The 15,073-nt window shown below is 50.0% G+C and overlaps 1 protein-coding gene across 1 annotated transcript in view; it reads left to right on the top strand.

The window, feature by feature from the left end:
- CFAP45 (cilia and flagella associated protein 45) overlaps positions 1 to 15,073 on the top strand; it is a 54,364-nt gene that overhangs the window by 34,510 nt on the left and 4,781 nt on the right. The window contains exons 3-10 of the mRNA XM_021712689.1: positions 1,084 to 1,226; positions 3,135 to 3,279; positions 3,564 to 3,734; positions 4,831 to 5,009; positions 6,720 to 6,849; positions 9,748 to 9,894; positions 13,820 to 13,933; positions 14,533 to 14,726. Coding sequence (XP_021568364.1) covers positions 1,210 to 1,226; positions 3,135 to 3,279; positions 3,564 to 3,734; positions 4,831 to 5,009; positions 6,720 to 6,849; positions 9,748 to 9,894; positions 13,820 to 13,933; positions 14,533 to 14,726 — 1,097 coding nt within the window. The 5' untranslated portion in view covers positions 1,084 to 1,209. The remainder of the gene's footprint in view (positions 1 to 1,083; positions 1,227 to 3,134; positions 3,280 to 3,563; positions 3,735 to 4,830; positions 5,010 to 6,719; positions 6,850 to 9,747; positions 9,895 to 13,819; positions 13,934 to 14,532; positions 14,727 to 15,073) is intronic.

A 15,073-nucleotide genomic window follows, 5' to 3' on the forward strand; every position in this document is an offset into this window, starting at 1 on the left:
AGAGATGAGGTCTCGCTGCCCAGGCGGGTCTTGAACCCGCGGGCTCAGGCAATCCACTCACCTCAGCCTCCCAAAGGCACGGGATTATAGGCTGAGCCACCGAGCCCGGCTCTTATTGAATTCTAACTCACTGATTTCCTTACCCTATTAGAGCTTAAGGGCAGGTCTCTACCAGGTGATTTAGCTGTTTCTTTTTTTTTTGAGTTGGAGTCTCACTCTGTCGCCCAGACTGGAGTACAGTGGCCACTCCAGCCTCGACCCGCTGGGCTTTGGTGATCCTTCTGCCTCAGCCTTCCAAGTAGCTGGAACTACAGGCGTGTACTACCACACCCGGCTAATTTTTTGATTTATTGTAGAGATGAGGTCTCACCAAGTTGCCCAGGCAGGTCTCGAACCCACGGGCTCAGGCAATCCACTCACCTCAGCCTCCCAAGGCGTGGGATTACAGGCTGAGCCACTGAGCCCGGTGATTTAGCCGTTTCTAACTCCCTCAATATGGTCTTTTGGGGGGTTCAAAGAGTTCATCATTAGAAAGAAGTTAAAATTACTTATATCATAGATTGTTTTCGTCTGTAACAAGTTATATTGCTTCAAACCCACTGTGTGGTCCCAGAGAGACAATTATTTCTTCTTTCATGCAGTAGAAGCTTTCATAGAGAGAGGAGAATCTAGAGATGAAAAATTGACTCTCATTTGTGATGATTTTCTGTTTTTATTTTTATCGAGATGGGATCTTGCTATGTTGCCCAGGTTGGTCTCAAATTCTTGGTCTCAAGTGAACCTCACGACTCCCAGAGTGCAGAGATTATAGGCATGAGCTACTGTGCTCAGCCTCTTGATGATTTTAGATTGGTTATAGACACACACAACTACCAACACCTGCTGTGCCCCCGACGACCCCTACCATGCTACGGGGAGTTTCCACACAGAGACAAGAGGTCTAGTTCTCAGAAGGGCTAGTCAGTCGAGAACACACCAGTCATGCTCAGATAAAGCATACCACAATATTCTACACTTGGAGTTAGGACTGTCCCGTGGGAAGTGGGGTGATAGACTTCTAAACTGTCCTTTCTGACCCTGTAGCCCCCGGCCCAGGGCCAGAGGGACAGCCCCATTGTGCTGCTCCGGGACAAGAACACCATTCGAAAAGCTCTCACTACTCTGGGTGTGGACCACAAGCCGGAGACCATCCAAGTCATCACCCGGGACATGGTCCGAGAACTCATGTGAGCATCTGGGCACACAGTCCCTGCCCTTCTGCTAGGGATCTTCACAGGGCGGTGGGGAGACCCAACTGGCTTCATTCTGTCGGTCCAGCCCCCACTTCTTTCCTGTTCATTTTTCCCCTTTTGTCTCCCGGTTCTTTTTCCTCTGTCCTGGCCTCTCTTGTCCGCCCCTTGATGTATTTATTGTTGCCATTTTCCTCTGTTCCCAGCTTTTTGCTCCTCCCTTTTTCCTGACTAGATCTACGGGTCTGGCAGAGTGGTAGTGCTTAGTGGGTCCTCTCTGTGTCCCCATCAGTGCTCTGGGTAAGGGGAAATCATTCAGATGAGTCACTTCCTTTCGGTGGCGGCATTAAGAATCCGAAGCAAAGGGAAACTGACCAGATGCCTAATTACGCCCTGGCTTCCTCTGAGGCCATAAGAGGAAATTTACAGGGGCTCCTTGGGTTCCTTTGGGATTAGCTCAGCCCCGCTTCCTGGCTGGAGCTGCTCCCCGCTCGGGTCCCTCCTGCGGGATTTAGGCCTCTCGCAGTTAGGCATAATGAGCCAGTGCTGGGCTCGGTGGTCTAGCTCTCGTGTGAACGCCTCACTCTCTATCACTGTTCTCCTTTCTCTGGTACCACCCGCTAAGAGCTTAAATTCCCAGACAGTGCTGCCAGTGGCATGAGCCGGGGTAGAGATTGGGTGTTGCACAGGACTCAGCCCCTCCTGAACACGTCCAATGGCCCCATGTCCATTTGTGAGCTCCGCAGCCCCCTGGGGCCCAAGGAAGGCCTCCTGCTCGCGGCAGCCCAGTCTTGCACACGCGTTGCCCATCGAGTGGCTGGTTGCTTTTCAGGGCCGTTGAAGGCAGCACGAGCTGCTGTCTTAGATTCAGATTCCTCCTGGTCACTCTCGATCCCAGGCTGTTTTGGGGCCTGCCACTGGGTGATTTGCAAGACCTTGGCTGAGCCCCGAATCCACTCATTCACTCACTCTGCCCACTGCCTGGATGCCCCCACCAACATACGCACACGTTTTATTAGGTGAGGCTTCACTTCCTGTCTCAGACTGGCTGTGTCCTGTCGGAATGTGCCTGTTAAACAGCCTCACCCAGAAGCAGCCTCATTCCCAACCCCCCCACTGCTCCCTCCCCCATCTTTAATGTCTGTCATTTGCTTGTAATCATTATAATTAGCTATTGGTTTGTTGAATGCGTTGGGCAGCTAGAAAGGAGGGGTCTACAGACAGGTCTCCAGCTATTGTTGATCAGAGGTTTTAATTAATATTTAGGGTTCAAAGCTTCTCTCTAAGTTGGCTGGACAGGGAAGCTTAGGTTTCTCAGCAGCATCCATTTTAGCCCTGCCCGGCGTCCACTGGCTCTTTTTATGTCATCCATGAGGAATAATCTACTTTTAAAGTTCAACTCAACAGTTTCGTTTTGAGTTGTCACTCTGTGCCAAGCACTGTGCCGGGGACTAGGCTACCATGTGGCCAAGGCAGAGTTCATGTCGTGAAGGAGCTTGCAAAGAAAACAGACCCTGCCCTACTGGCCATGATGCAGGCAGTAAGAACAGAGTGCTCTGGGGTTCAGAGGAGGAGGTGCCCTATTGGGTGTGGTGGTGGGGGGTGGGCATACATGAGCATGAAGGGAGGTCTCAGGCAACTGCACAGAGATGGTAGCGTAAGAGCTAGACCTTGTAGGAAAAGGACTTGAAATGTCTCTTTTTAACCGGCAGTGCTGCCTGATCCTCCCCTGGATCCCCTTCTCCCCAGTAGACCCATGGCACTGCTGCAGTCTCTCCTGCCATCGGCTGAGCCCATGCTTGAGGGTTGGCATGATTCCGGCAGGGGAAGCGAGCAGAGGCCCCTGAAGTACGGTGCCAGGAGCTTTCCCCCTTCCCTCCCTAACTCTGTTCCTTCCTATGTCAGCATTCCCACAGAGGATCCCTCAGGGGAGTCCCTCATCATCAGCCCCGAGGAGTTTGAGCGAATCAAATGGGCATCCCACATCCTGACCAAAGAAGAGCTGGAGGCCAAGGAGCAGGCCTTCAAGAAGGAAAAGGAAGCCATCATGGTAGTTGACCTCCCGGGGCCTCTACCTCTGCAGATGGGTGGCAGGCTAGGAATGCGTGGGGGAGGAATGTGCTCTAGGGAAGAAGGTACAGAAAGAGGACCAGAACGAAAGAGATGGGATATGGGCGCCACTGGGGCCGGGGGAGGGCGGAGAATGAAGCTGGCCTGGGGAACATGGCATGAGGGGCAGAGGCCAAGGTGCACTGGGTCACCTGTGGGAGCTGGGCTCACGGCCAGGCACAGAGGAGGGAGAGTGACCCCCAGCGCCAGACTGGTCTCCTTTAGGATGCCGTGGCAACGCGCAAGAAGATCATGAAGCAGAAGGAAATGGTGTGGAAGAGCAATAAGAAGCTCAGTGACCTGGAGGAGGTGGCCAAGGAGCGGGCCCAGAACCTCCTGGAGAGAGCCAACAAGCTGCGGATGGAGCAGGAGGAGGAGCTCAAGGACATGAGCAAGGTGGGCCTCCCTGCCGCCCCCCTCCTCCCTCCTCTCGTCCACTCTGGACAAGGTGAGGGGCTGGTGGGGATGGCGGGGAGACCCGCACCGGGCACAGTAGGGGCTGGCATCGGAGGGAGGTGGCTTTGCCAAGTCGCTGGGCCTCCGTGAGCCTCACTCTTTTCATTTGTGAGATGAAGCTGGTAAAACTACCTAGCAGAATTACTGGCAGGATTAAATAAGCGAATAGATGGGAGAGCCCAGCCTTTGTGGACTGTGGATTGATGAAAACACATGAGGGTGTTACTTTTATTTTCATCCTACTCGTTCAATTCTGGCCACACATGGCAGTCAAGGCATTGGACGTTTTGGGGAGTGTCCAGAGTGCTTCCTTTAGCTGAGAGCATAAAGACCAGAGGCTCACTGGGATTCTATTTTGTAACTCGTTTGCATGTGGCTCACTTCCTGGCCAAATGAAAATGCTGACTCGGCAGCCCCCTCACCTCTGGTTTCCATCTTTCCGGTAAATTTTCTCTTCTTATACCTCCTTTAATTTTCCAGCACTTTGACTTTTGGATTCTTATTGCTGAGTCCATGGTTTTTCACCCTGTTTTGTGTCACGTTGGGCTCTCTGAGCTTAAAAATCTTGTGACCTGACCTCTGCATGAGCGTCTTAGCTTTCTGGAGGAGCCATCAAGGGGTCTTCACTTGGAACTTGGAGTTCATGGGACCCTAAGTGGGAACATGGCCCTCCGAGGTTTTATGGAAACTGTGTGTGTATATATGTAAGTGAATTTGATGGAGAGCGTGCCCATAGCTTTCGTCATGTTTCTACAGGGTGATCCATTACCCCCAGAACACTAGGATGGGGTACTCTGAAAGATGCTATTCCAGGCCTCTCCTTGCACAGACCCTGGCACCTGGTAGGAGCCCCATAAGTGCTTGGGCTAAACTATCTTAAGGGGAAAGGCAAACATCAGGGGACTCTGGCTTCTCTGGACTTGTGAGCACCGTGCACATCCTCAGCACATTTGGCAGTGTCATACATGCCCCAATCTCTCCCCACTTAAACTTCTGCCCTCAGGCCTGCTGCCACAGTTCTGTCTCCACCCTCCAGATCATCCTCAACGCCAAGTGCCACGCCATCCGGGATGCCCAAATCCTGGAGAAGCGGCAGATCCAGAAAGAACTGGACACGGAGGAGAAGCGGTTGGATCAGATGATGGAGGTGGAACGGCAGAGATTCATTCAAAGGCAGGAGGAGCAGGACAGGAAGAGGAGGGAGGAGAGAATACGGTAAGACGGGTCTTTTTGGTGTCTCCCTCTTGCCGCCATTTCCACATGTCATTAGGTCCGTGTGTCCCAGCCAAGAGAGAAGAGAGGAGAAATGGTCATTATCAGCATCTGCTGGGATCTCAAAACCTCTGTGAAGTGACGCATAGAATCACAGAACTTTTTGAAGCTTATTTCAGGATCCTAATGGGTGCTTCACAGTCTGGCTAATTCAGTGTCATTCCTCACCACTTCCCACCATCTGGTCTGTGCTTTCTCCTGTTCTCCCAACATGCTGGGCCTTGTCACACGCTAATGGCTTTTTTGTATACCCTTCTCTGTCCCTTTCCTCTTGGAAAATGCTTTCTCCTTCCCTAAATATATATCTTTGCTGTAGCCTCTCCTGAGAAACCTCCCTCATGTCACCAGGCGGGCATTGTATCTACCTCCCCTGTGCCCCTTCTCTCTGTGTTTATATTCTAGCTACCACTCTTGTGTTGGGGCTCTCCGATCCTCACGGAATGGTGCAGTCGTTGGGGACAGGGTCCCCGTTTTATTTACTGCTGTAGCTTCTGGGCCTAGCAGAGTGTTTGGCCTGCAGTAGGTGCTTAATTCACATTAGAATGAATAAATTCAGTCTATTCTTCATTTTGTGCAGAAAAGGGCAAGTCCCAGAGCAGGTAAGTTATAGAATAATAGTGTCCTAGATTTAGAACACCAGCCATACAGTACATGAATTGCCTCTGTAAATAATCCTTGTGCCACATTGAGTGGCAGTTTTATCTCCCAGTAAAAGCTTATTTAGTGGCCACGTCGCTGTCCATCTTCTGCATAAATGGCTCCAGTGAAGAAAAAACTTCCACCTGAGGAGGCAACTGGAATGATCTGAGCTGGTCCATATTGAGCCCAAACTTGTTTCTACGTAATTTCAAACTTATTACTCCTGTTTGTCTCATCTAGAGTCAGAAGTCATCCAGGTGCTCTGCCTAAATGTGAATCTCATATCTTCCCCTTGATCCAGATCTGTGTCTCCTCCCATTCTTCCAGCCTTTACTCATGTGGCCCGGGGTCTAGATGCTTCCAAGTTTGTTGTAACGCCTAAGGAGTCCCTGACAACACTACCTGGAGACCCCATTTTCCTTGCTTTTAACTGTTGAGCCAGGGCATTGCTGAGTGGAGAGACTTCCTCAGACACATCCAGCCCTGTCTTTCAGCAGCTGACAGTCTTACATCTGAGGCAGAATATAAGAAAGATCGTTGCCCACCAAGATGTGGGAGGTGGGGTGGGAAGGCAAGTTAAATTGTGTGATGGCAGAAGCACTCAAGGAATTGAAAGTCCTGGCTTGTTAATCCCATGGAACTCTGGGAAGTGAGCATTCTGCAATTACTCTGGGAAGACTAGGGTGTAGTGGGATTTCAGAAACTTTACATACTGGAAGGGAGAAGGTAAGGTGTATTATGCTGTGGGGTGCACTTATGGGCAAACAAATGAAGAAGGGGCATCTCCTGACGGGTGATTTCCAGAACCCAGAACTCAGAAGAAACAGGGCAGACCCTTGAGGATATTCTGGGGAAGGACTTTGGTCTGCACCCATGAAGCATATCGATGTTCAAGGGGCACTTGTCAAATTGTTCCTGTGACACCTCCCATCCCAAGGGCTATTTGGGTGGAGGCTAGAGCAGAAAGACAGGGACCCTTCGTTTCTAAGACACTGTGGCACTGTTCCCTCCCAGAGGAAAACGGCACATTGTGGAACAGATGGAGAAGAACCAGGAGGAGCGATCTCTCCTGGCTGAGCAGCGGGAGCAGGAGAAGGAGCAGATGCTGGAGTACATGGAACAGCTCCAGGAGGAGGATCTGAGGGTAACAGGCTGGACAGACAATGCAGCATTTCACCACCGGCAGCAACAGGGCCCGCCACGATTCTGGGGCTTCAGGGTGTTGACTGACTTTCTGTCAGGCACATGCTCATTTCACAACATCATCACCATCAACTTTTTATTGCCGTGTTAAACATTGATTTTACCATGGCGTCATGCTGGGAATGAGCAGTGATTTGGATGGATATTGTCTCTGCCTCCCAGGGACTTGGGTCCAAGAATGGCCTATTGATGAGAATGGACACGGAGAGGAGATCTATGGCTGCATGCTTTGCACAACTGAACACAGGGAGGTTTTATAGTCTTCCTCAATTACCTGGGGATGTTATTCACTTGATACATGAATGGCAGCAATATCTCAGATCCAGGCTCCCTTCTGTTACCTCATTCAAAGTACACAGCATCCCGTTGTCATCAGTTATGTTGTGAAGCCAAACCTTTTCTTCCTGTTAGTCTAAATAAAATTAGCAGACATGACTATTGCAAAAGAAATGATAATGTGCCTGCTGAAACTAAGAAGGCCTAAACAACTCTCTTCTATCTGCCTTATCTGGTCCATAACAATGCACAAAACCCTTGAGCCCAGTGAGGCCCTTGGCAGGCATTTGGAGAATTTCTTCTTTTTTTTTTTTGAGTTGGAGTCTCACTCCGTTGCCCAGACTGGAGTGCAGTGGCCGCTCCCGGCCACACGACCTGCTGGGCTCCGGCGATCCTTCTGCCTCAGCCTTCCGAGTAGCCGGAATTACAGGCATGTGCTACCACACCCAGCTGATTTTTTGATTTATCGTAGGGATGAGGTCTCGCCAAGTTGCCCAGGCGGGTCTTGAACCCGTGGACTCAGGCAGTCCACTCACCTCAGCCTCCCAAAGCGCGGGATTACAGGCTGAGCCACTGAGTCCAGCTGAACTTATTCTTTTTTCTTCTCAATTTTTTATTTAAAAATTTTGACATGCACAGAAAGGTTGAAAGAATTGTGCCACACTCATAAACTTTTCACCTAGACTTACCAGTTGCTAACAATTTACCTTAGTTGCTTATTTCTTTCTAGGTGTATGAGTATATACATGGTTTTTTTTTTTTTTTTTTTTTGGTTGTTTAATGATTTGAAAGTAAGTTCCAGATATCGTGACACTCTGCCACTAAATGCCTACAGCCTACATTTCTGAAGAACAAGGACACTCTTCTTACATGTCAGCAATGCCATTGTTACATCCCCCATCAAAAGCTCTAATCAAATGATTCCATAACATCATCTAATACTTAATCCACATTCAAATTTCCCCAACTGTCCTAAAAATGTATTTTCGGCTCTTTTCTATTTTCCAAACTAGACTCCTATCAAAGGTTTACGCACTGCATTCAGTTAAAGTCTCATTAGTTTGCTTTAGTCTAGACTTCCCTCATTCATTCATTTATTCATTCATTCTGATAATACTAATATTTTGAAGTGTCCAGGTCAGTTGCATTAGAGACTGTCCTATGCTTCTGGATGTGTGTGACTGCTTCCTTGTGGTACCATTTCACTTGGGACCTCAGAGGCAGACAGTTGCTGTGCTGGTCTGGTTCTGAAGGCTTCCTGGAAGAAGAAGCCCTGAACTGGGCAGCTAGCCAAGCTGGCAGATAGCCAGCCCCAGAGGAAGACACACAGGCAGAGTTAGTTACCTTGGCTGGGCGAATCAGGGCAGATGCCGGGCTGAAGAGGAGCTGGAAGGCCAGGGAGGGACTGAGTCTTTGAAGAGCTGAAGGGAGCTGGACCCATGGAGTGGGGTGACTTGATGCATAGAAGAATCAGCAGCAAAGGGGTCTGGGACTGGCAAGGGTGGTTGGGGGCAGGGGGCGCAGCTGAACAGAATCCCACTGCCCCTCTGTGTTGTGACCTGAGAATGTGCTTGGGCTCAGGAGTGGTCTGTTCATTGTGAGCTTTCGAAGGCCCAGGGCTGGGAAAAGCAGAGGCTTTTTCCTTAGGAAGGGCCTTGTCACTCAGGGTCACACTGGTACCCTGGTCTCAGACTTTTTTCCTTCTCTTTCTCGTATGCCACTCACTGTGGTTCTACTTTTCTGCCTCATGCAGCCATAGTTGATAAAATATTTACTGCTTTCTTTACATGGCTACACGCTGTTGGGCAGTAGAGGAAGTGTGACACAAGGCCCCTGTCCTCTAGCAGGGACACAGCAAACACATATGAAATGCATGGGATCCAACCAGGCAGGGTGTGATCACCTCCCAAGAGTGCAGAGGGAATTCAGAAACGGAGATGGAACTGAAAGCCAGGGCAATCGAGTAGGATTTCCAAAGAAGGCTGGAATTTTCATCTAGCCAGAAGAGGTCTCAAAGTTCTGACTCTGGAGCCACACAGCTGTGTGGCTGTGGGCAGGTCACTTCAATGCTGGGCCTCAGTTTCTTTGTCTGCAAAAGACAGAGAAGAAAGTGATCTCTTTTTTGGTCTATAGAGAGTGCTCAATTAGAGCAATATTTGTTATGTCAGTTCTCACAGTTGAAAGGAGATTAAAGTGTGGGTTTAAGTGGGCAAAGGAAATTGAAGGCAGGAGGAGGCAGCACGAGCAAATTCCCAGGCACAGATTTTAGCGTGGCACGTTGGGGGCAGTGCATGGAGCTTTTAGGGCCTCCATTTCCTGAAAGTACATAAAGGTCAGCAGCATCAGGGGTGGCCACAAAGTCAAGCTGGATGGAGACAATAACGAGGTCATTTGGTAGAAGAGGGAGTTGGTGGCCCTCGAAAGATCAGCTTTAGCAAAAGACAGTCATGGCTAGGCTGCGGGCAGTATATCTGACCCTCGGGTCCATCTGGGCCTGTCTGTCCCTCAGGGCCGGTGGCGTTTTGCCTCCTGTACTCTGAGGCTCTCTTGCTTTTGCTGGCAGGACATGGAACGAAGGCACCAGCAAAAACTGAAGATGCAAGCCGAGATTAAGCGCATCAATGACGAAAACCAGAAACAGAAAGCAGAGATGCTGGCTCAGGAGAAGCTGGCAGACCAGATGGTGATGGAGTTCACCAAGAAGAAGATGGTAGGCACCTAATTTCTGATGCCTGGGACTTCTGGCCAGGAATGGAATGTCTGTCACAGGGCGAGGCAGGTCCAAGGATGACAAAGTGGCCTCCAGCGGAAGGCCGCGCGTCTTCATTCTAAGATGTGTGTCCTCAGTTCCAGTTCCAGGGCCTGGCTTTCTCTCTAGCTTGCCCACTCCGCTTACTCCCTACCAGCGAGCAGCCTAGGACACCCAGATTAGTGTATTATTATCCTCACGGACACATTCTCTTAGAAGTTGGGATGAGGGTCGTGTGCAGGCAGAGAAGAAAATTAAAACTATTGGTGAAAGTGAGGTTTCTGTGGGTTCCTCGGGACTCGGATAATTACACCCCCGGTAACCATGAGTCAGCTGCTCCATGAGTCTCTTGTGAAAATTCCTATATGGGGCATCCTGTGTTGGGTACTAGCCTTGGAAAATAGAACCTGCCCCAGCTTCTCCTGTAGCACCTCTGGGGACATACGCACGGGGAGCAGAGTGCAACCGCTCTCCCTGCAGATGGTTCTGATGGTGTGGACTCATTCTGGGGCAGAACTGAGGAATGACCCGCTAGGGGTCTGTGAGGCAAGGAAGGCAACAGAAGGCTTCAAATGCGGTTTAGTAGAATGGACATGGATTACGTAAAAAGGAGGAAGTACTCACGGTGGCAGGAAACTTGCCAGATTCTTCACATGTCGGTCTTGCTTGCCCTGCTCATTTTGAAGTTCCTTGATGACAGAAACCACATCATCCTTCTCTCTGCTCCTCTATAATAGCGATACTTAATGAAGGAGGGGTGTGGGTATAATTTGAAAAGGCATATTTGGTATACCTCTTTTTTGGGGGGGGGTGTGGAGTCTCACTCTGTCACCCAGGCTGGAGGGCAGTGGCACGCTTCCAGCCACTGCAGCCTCGACCTGCTGGGCTCAGGTGATCCTTCCACCTCAGCCTTCCAAGTAGCTGGAACTACAGGCATGTGCCACCATACCTGGCTAATTTTTTGATTTATTGTAGAAATGAGGTCTCGCCAAGTTGCCCAGGCTGGTCTCGAGCCCATGGGTTCAGGCAATCCTCTCATCTTGGCCTCCCAAAGTGATGGGATTATGGGTGTGAGCCACCATGACCGACCTATTACTTTTTTTCAATTAATGCATTTTTATTTCAATGTTAGTCATTTTTTTTCATAAAATCTGTTGGGCGCATAACATTTAGTGATTCATTTATATGTTAAAATTATATCTATTTATTATTTTTATTATATTCATTTTATTTTGGGGGTAATTTTTTATTTGTTTGTTTGTTTTTTTGAGTTGGAGTCTCACTCCGTTGCCCAGACTGGAGTGCAGTGGCACGCTGCTGGCCGCTGCAGCCTCGACCTGCTGGGCTCCGGCGATCCTTCTGCCTCAGCCTTCCAAGTAGCTGGAACTACAGGTGCATGCTACCTCGCCTGGCTAATTTTTTTTTTTATTTATTGTAGAGATGAGGTCTCACCAAGTTGCCCGGGTGGGTCTCGAACCCGCGGGCTCAGATAATCCCTCACCTTGGCCTCCCAAAACACTGGGATTACAGGCTGAGCCATTGAGCCCGGCTGGTAAATTTTTTTTTTTTTTGAGTCATAGTCTCCCTCTGTTACCCAGGCTGGAGTGCAGTGGCACACTCACGGCCACCACAACCTTGACCTACTGGGCTCAGGCAATCCTTCTGCTTCAGCCTTTCAAGTAGCTGGAACTATAGGCATGCGCCACCATACCTATTTTTTTTATTTGTTGCAGGAACGAGGTCTTGCCAAGTTGCCCAGGCTGGTCTCAAACCCCTGGGCTCAGGCAATTCTCTCACCTCGGCCTCTCCAGTTGCTGGGATTATAGACATGAGCCACCAGGACCAGCCCATACCTATTTATTCTTTTCTTTTCTTTTCTTTTTTTGAGTTAGAGCCTTACTCTGGTGCCAAGGCAGGATTGCAGTGGCACACTCACAGCCACCGCAGTGTCAACCTGCTGGGCTTCGGCGATCCTTCTGCCTCAGCCTTGCAAGTAGCTGGAACTACAGGTGTACGCTACCATGCCTGGCTAATTTTTGACTTATTGTAGAGATGAGATCTCGCCAAGTTACCCAGGCTGGTCTCAAACCCGTGGGCTCAGGCAGTCCACTCACTCAGCCTCCCAAAGTGCTGGGATTACAGGCTGAGCCACCGAGCCTGGGCACCCATTTATTCTTAATACATACCACAGAAAACGAAGCTCAGCAAAGTGTATTTATTGGCTTCGGTATTCTCATTAGATCAGGGACATGCAAGTGATAGAGAGAGAATGCAGGATTGAGGACAAAGATGGCTCCTGTATAATAATGGGCATTTAGCTGTCATTTATCACTTTGTGCGTAGGCTCTGTGCTAAGTATTTTACATGGGTGATCTCATTTACTCTTTACAACACTCCTGTGACATAGCCATTGATGAATTCAAAACATACCGACTGCATTAATGTGTGTGCAGTATTGGACTAGGCTGAAAGTCCCTGAATAATGCTGCAGACTTTGTTGGAACCCAACCACTACTTCCCTGGATGAGTGAGGTGGTGATTGTAAGCCAGTTGTGTGTAGGAGTTAGTGAACAGGTTTGCTGGCTGCAGCAGAGTGTTTGTGATGGTCATGAAGAGAAATGAGGGTGGTGAGGTGACGAGCTGAGAGTAGTGGCTGGGGTGTCTTGGACCTTGAGCTGGGCTAGAAGGGTGGAATGGTGCAGACTCGCCATGGGTTTCTGGGAAGGACAGAAAGAGGTCTTGTCTTCGTGCATGGAAAGGATATCATCAGGGTGGAGCTGGGAGAGACTGGAGGCTGGCCAAGAGCTCGGGTACGTGGACCATACCCCCAGCCACTGTGAGCATCTAGGTGTCTCAGAGGCCGTTCCCTGGCTTCATGGTGGTCTCTGTTCCTGCAGCCGGGCTGCCCCTTCAGAGCTAAAGGCAGAGATTGGTTGTGGAAGCATCCAGAGTTTCCCGCCCTGCATCTAGGGCAAGGTGGAAGCAGCCCGACACATAGCCATGCACAGCTCACAGAGGGTCAGCTCACTGGGCTTCATAGAAGTCTGGGCAGGTAGGTAGGATGAGGGCCACAGAAGGTTCTTCATGGGAAGATGACATATTCCCCCCACCTGTTCTGTTGGTCTTATGACTGTTCAAAAATGGCAGTTGGGAAACCAGGTTTGGGAAGCTTTTAAGAATATGTCTGTTCTTTCAGAGAAGCGGAAAGGAAGCTAATTTTGATGGCTCACTCTAGCTGTCTGCCAATCACCCTCGTTCTGCCCAAAACATCGTTTGCCATTAACCCAGGCACTGACGAGATAACCTCCACCTGCTACACTTTACAGGGAGGGTGGGAGCCATAGCCGCTGCTTGGCCCAGTGGCCTTGCAACTTGAAAACCATCTGCAATGTAGAGGAGGGAGTATGGAAGCTGGGCTCAGGACACCTGCGTCAGATACTGTCAGGTAGTCACTGGCTGTGCCCCCTTGGGCAGGACCCTGGGACTCTGGGAACTCCCGTTTCCTCATCTGAGTTATTTGTCTCCTGAGATGCTGTGAGGCCTCTGCGATAACACATGGAAAAGCATTTTGAAAACCATGGAGCATTTTACAAACGCCAGTTGTTTTTATGCTCATGCATTGCTGAATTCCTTTTGCCCTATTTTAAAAGGAGTCAAGGGGCAACCCCTTCAGGTCCCCTCCCGCTATGGGAGCTTTTCTGTCCTCTCAATAAATCCTGCTTTTTCACTTAAAAATAAAAAATAAAAAAATAAAAGGAGTCAAGAAGTGGTGGGGAGACATTGGCACATCTGTTGTAGGGGTTCTGCTTTTCTCTGCAGGGCTGGGGCAGCAGGAGCTAGTCCACAATGCCTTTGAGCTAGTCCACAACGCCTTTTCTTCTGGCAGGCTCGAGAAGCAGAATTTGAGGCTGAGCAGGAGAGAATCCGGAGGGAGAAGGAGAAGGAGATCGCCCGCCTGAGGGCAATGCAGGAGAAGGCCCAGGACTACCAGGCAGAACAGGTACCTACGGAGTCCCGGCTCCCCTCTGCCTGCCCCACTCCCTTGACTGTCCCTCTGACATCCTGTGAACCGGTGCCAAGGGTGGAAAACAGAAGAGAAGATGCAAGTTGTCCAGACTTCTGTGATCTGAGAGGGGAGTGACCGGCCGGCTCCCAGTGCCTGTGGCAGCAAGGACTGAGCACTGCCTCCTGTGCTTAAGGGGCAAAAGAAAGTTTTGGACTGCAACATAAAGAAACGTTCAACTTCTTTCACCAACGGATGAAATGTGCCACCAGAGGAAACTCTGGCATCTCCATCATTAGCAATTTTTAAAATGAGAAGCAATTTAAAAATTGCAAGACTGCATGGAGGTGTTTGAGGGACAGGGAAGGAAGCAGGATGAGTGGAGTAGAGGGATAAGATGACCTCTCAAGGTATCTTCTGACCCAAAAGTACTATGACAGGGTTTTGCTTATCCTTTCCTGGAATAACCTGCTGCCAGAGACGGTCACAGCGCTTCTCAGAGCAGACTATGTCGGGTATGCAAGCAGGTGACTTCCCAAAGGCACCTAGTCTGTACCTGAGGCTATCTGGGCCCTCACTGATTCCCCCTTTCCCAGGATGCCTTGCGGGCCAAGCGCAACCAGGAGGTCGCAGACAGAGAGTGGCGCAAAAAGGAAAAGGAGAATGCACAGAAGAAGATGGAAACTGAGGCCAAGCTGCGGAAGAGTCGGCTGGAGCAGGTGGCTTTCAAGGAGCATGCACTGGCCGTTCAGGTGCAACGGGACCGGGATGAGTTCGAGAGGATTCTTCGGTATGAGGGCCCTGGGAACTCTGGCTTTTTTTCCTTGTTCTGTAGCGGGGATGGTCCGTATTTGATAGAGAGATGCTTTTCTCTTCAGCCTTTTACTTTTGTTTTCCCATTTCTCTCAATGATAATTCCGGCAGGTAGGTGGAAGCTAAGCATTCACATCTCTCACTGTCCTGCCCTCTCCCGCAATCATAGTAGCCACTGGATTCTCTCTCTGCAATATTTTCTTTGTTTTGTTTTTTTGAGTTGGAGGCTCACGCTGTCACCCAGACTGGAGTGCAGTGGCCGCTCCTGGCCACTGCAGCCTCGACCTGCTGGGCTCTGGCGATCCTTCCGCCTCAGCCTTCCAA

Source organism: Carlito syrichta, unplaced genomic scaffold, assembly GCF_000164805.1.
Source record: "Carlito syrichta isolate Samal-C Ts95f unplaced genomic scaffold, Tarsius_syrichta-2.0.1 Scaffold303604, whole genome shotgun sequence".
NCBI classification, from domain to species: domain Eukaryota; kingdom Metazoa; phylum Chordata; class Mammalia; order Primates; family Tarsiidae; genus Carlito; species Carlito syrichta.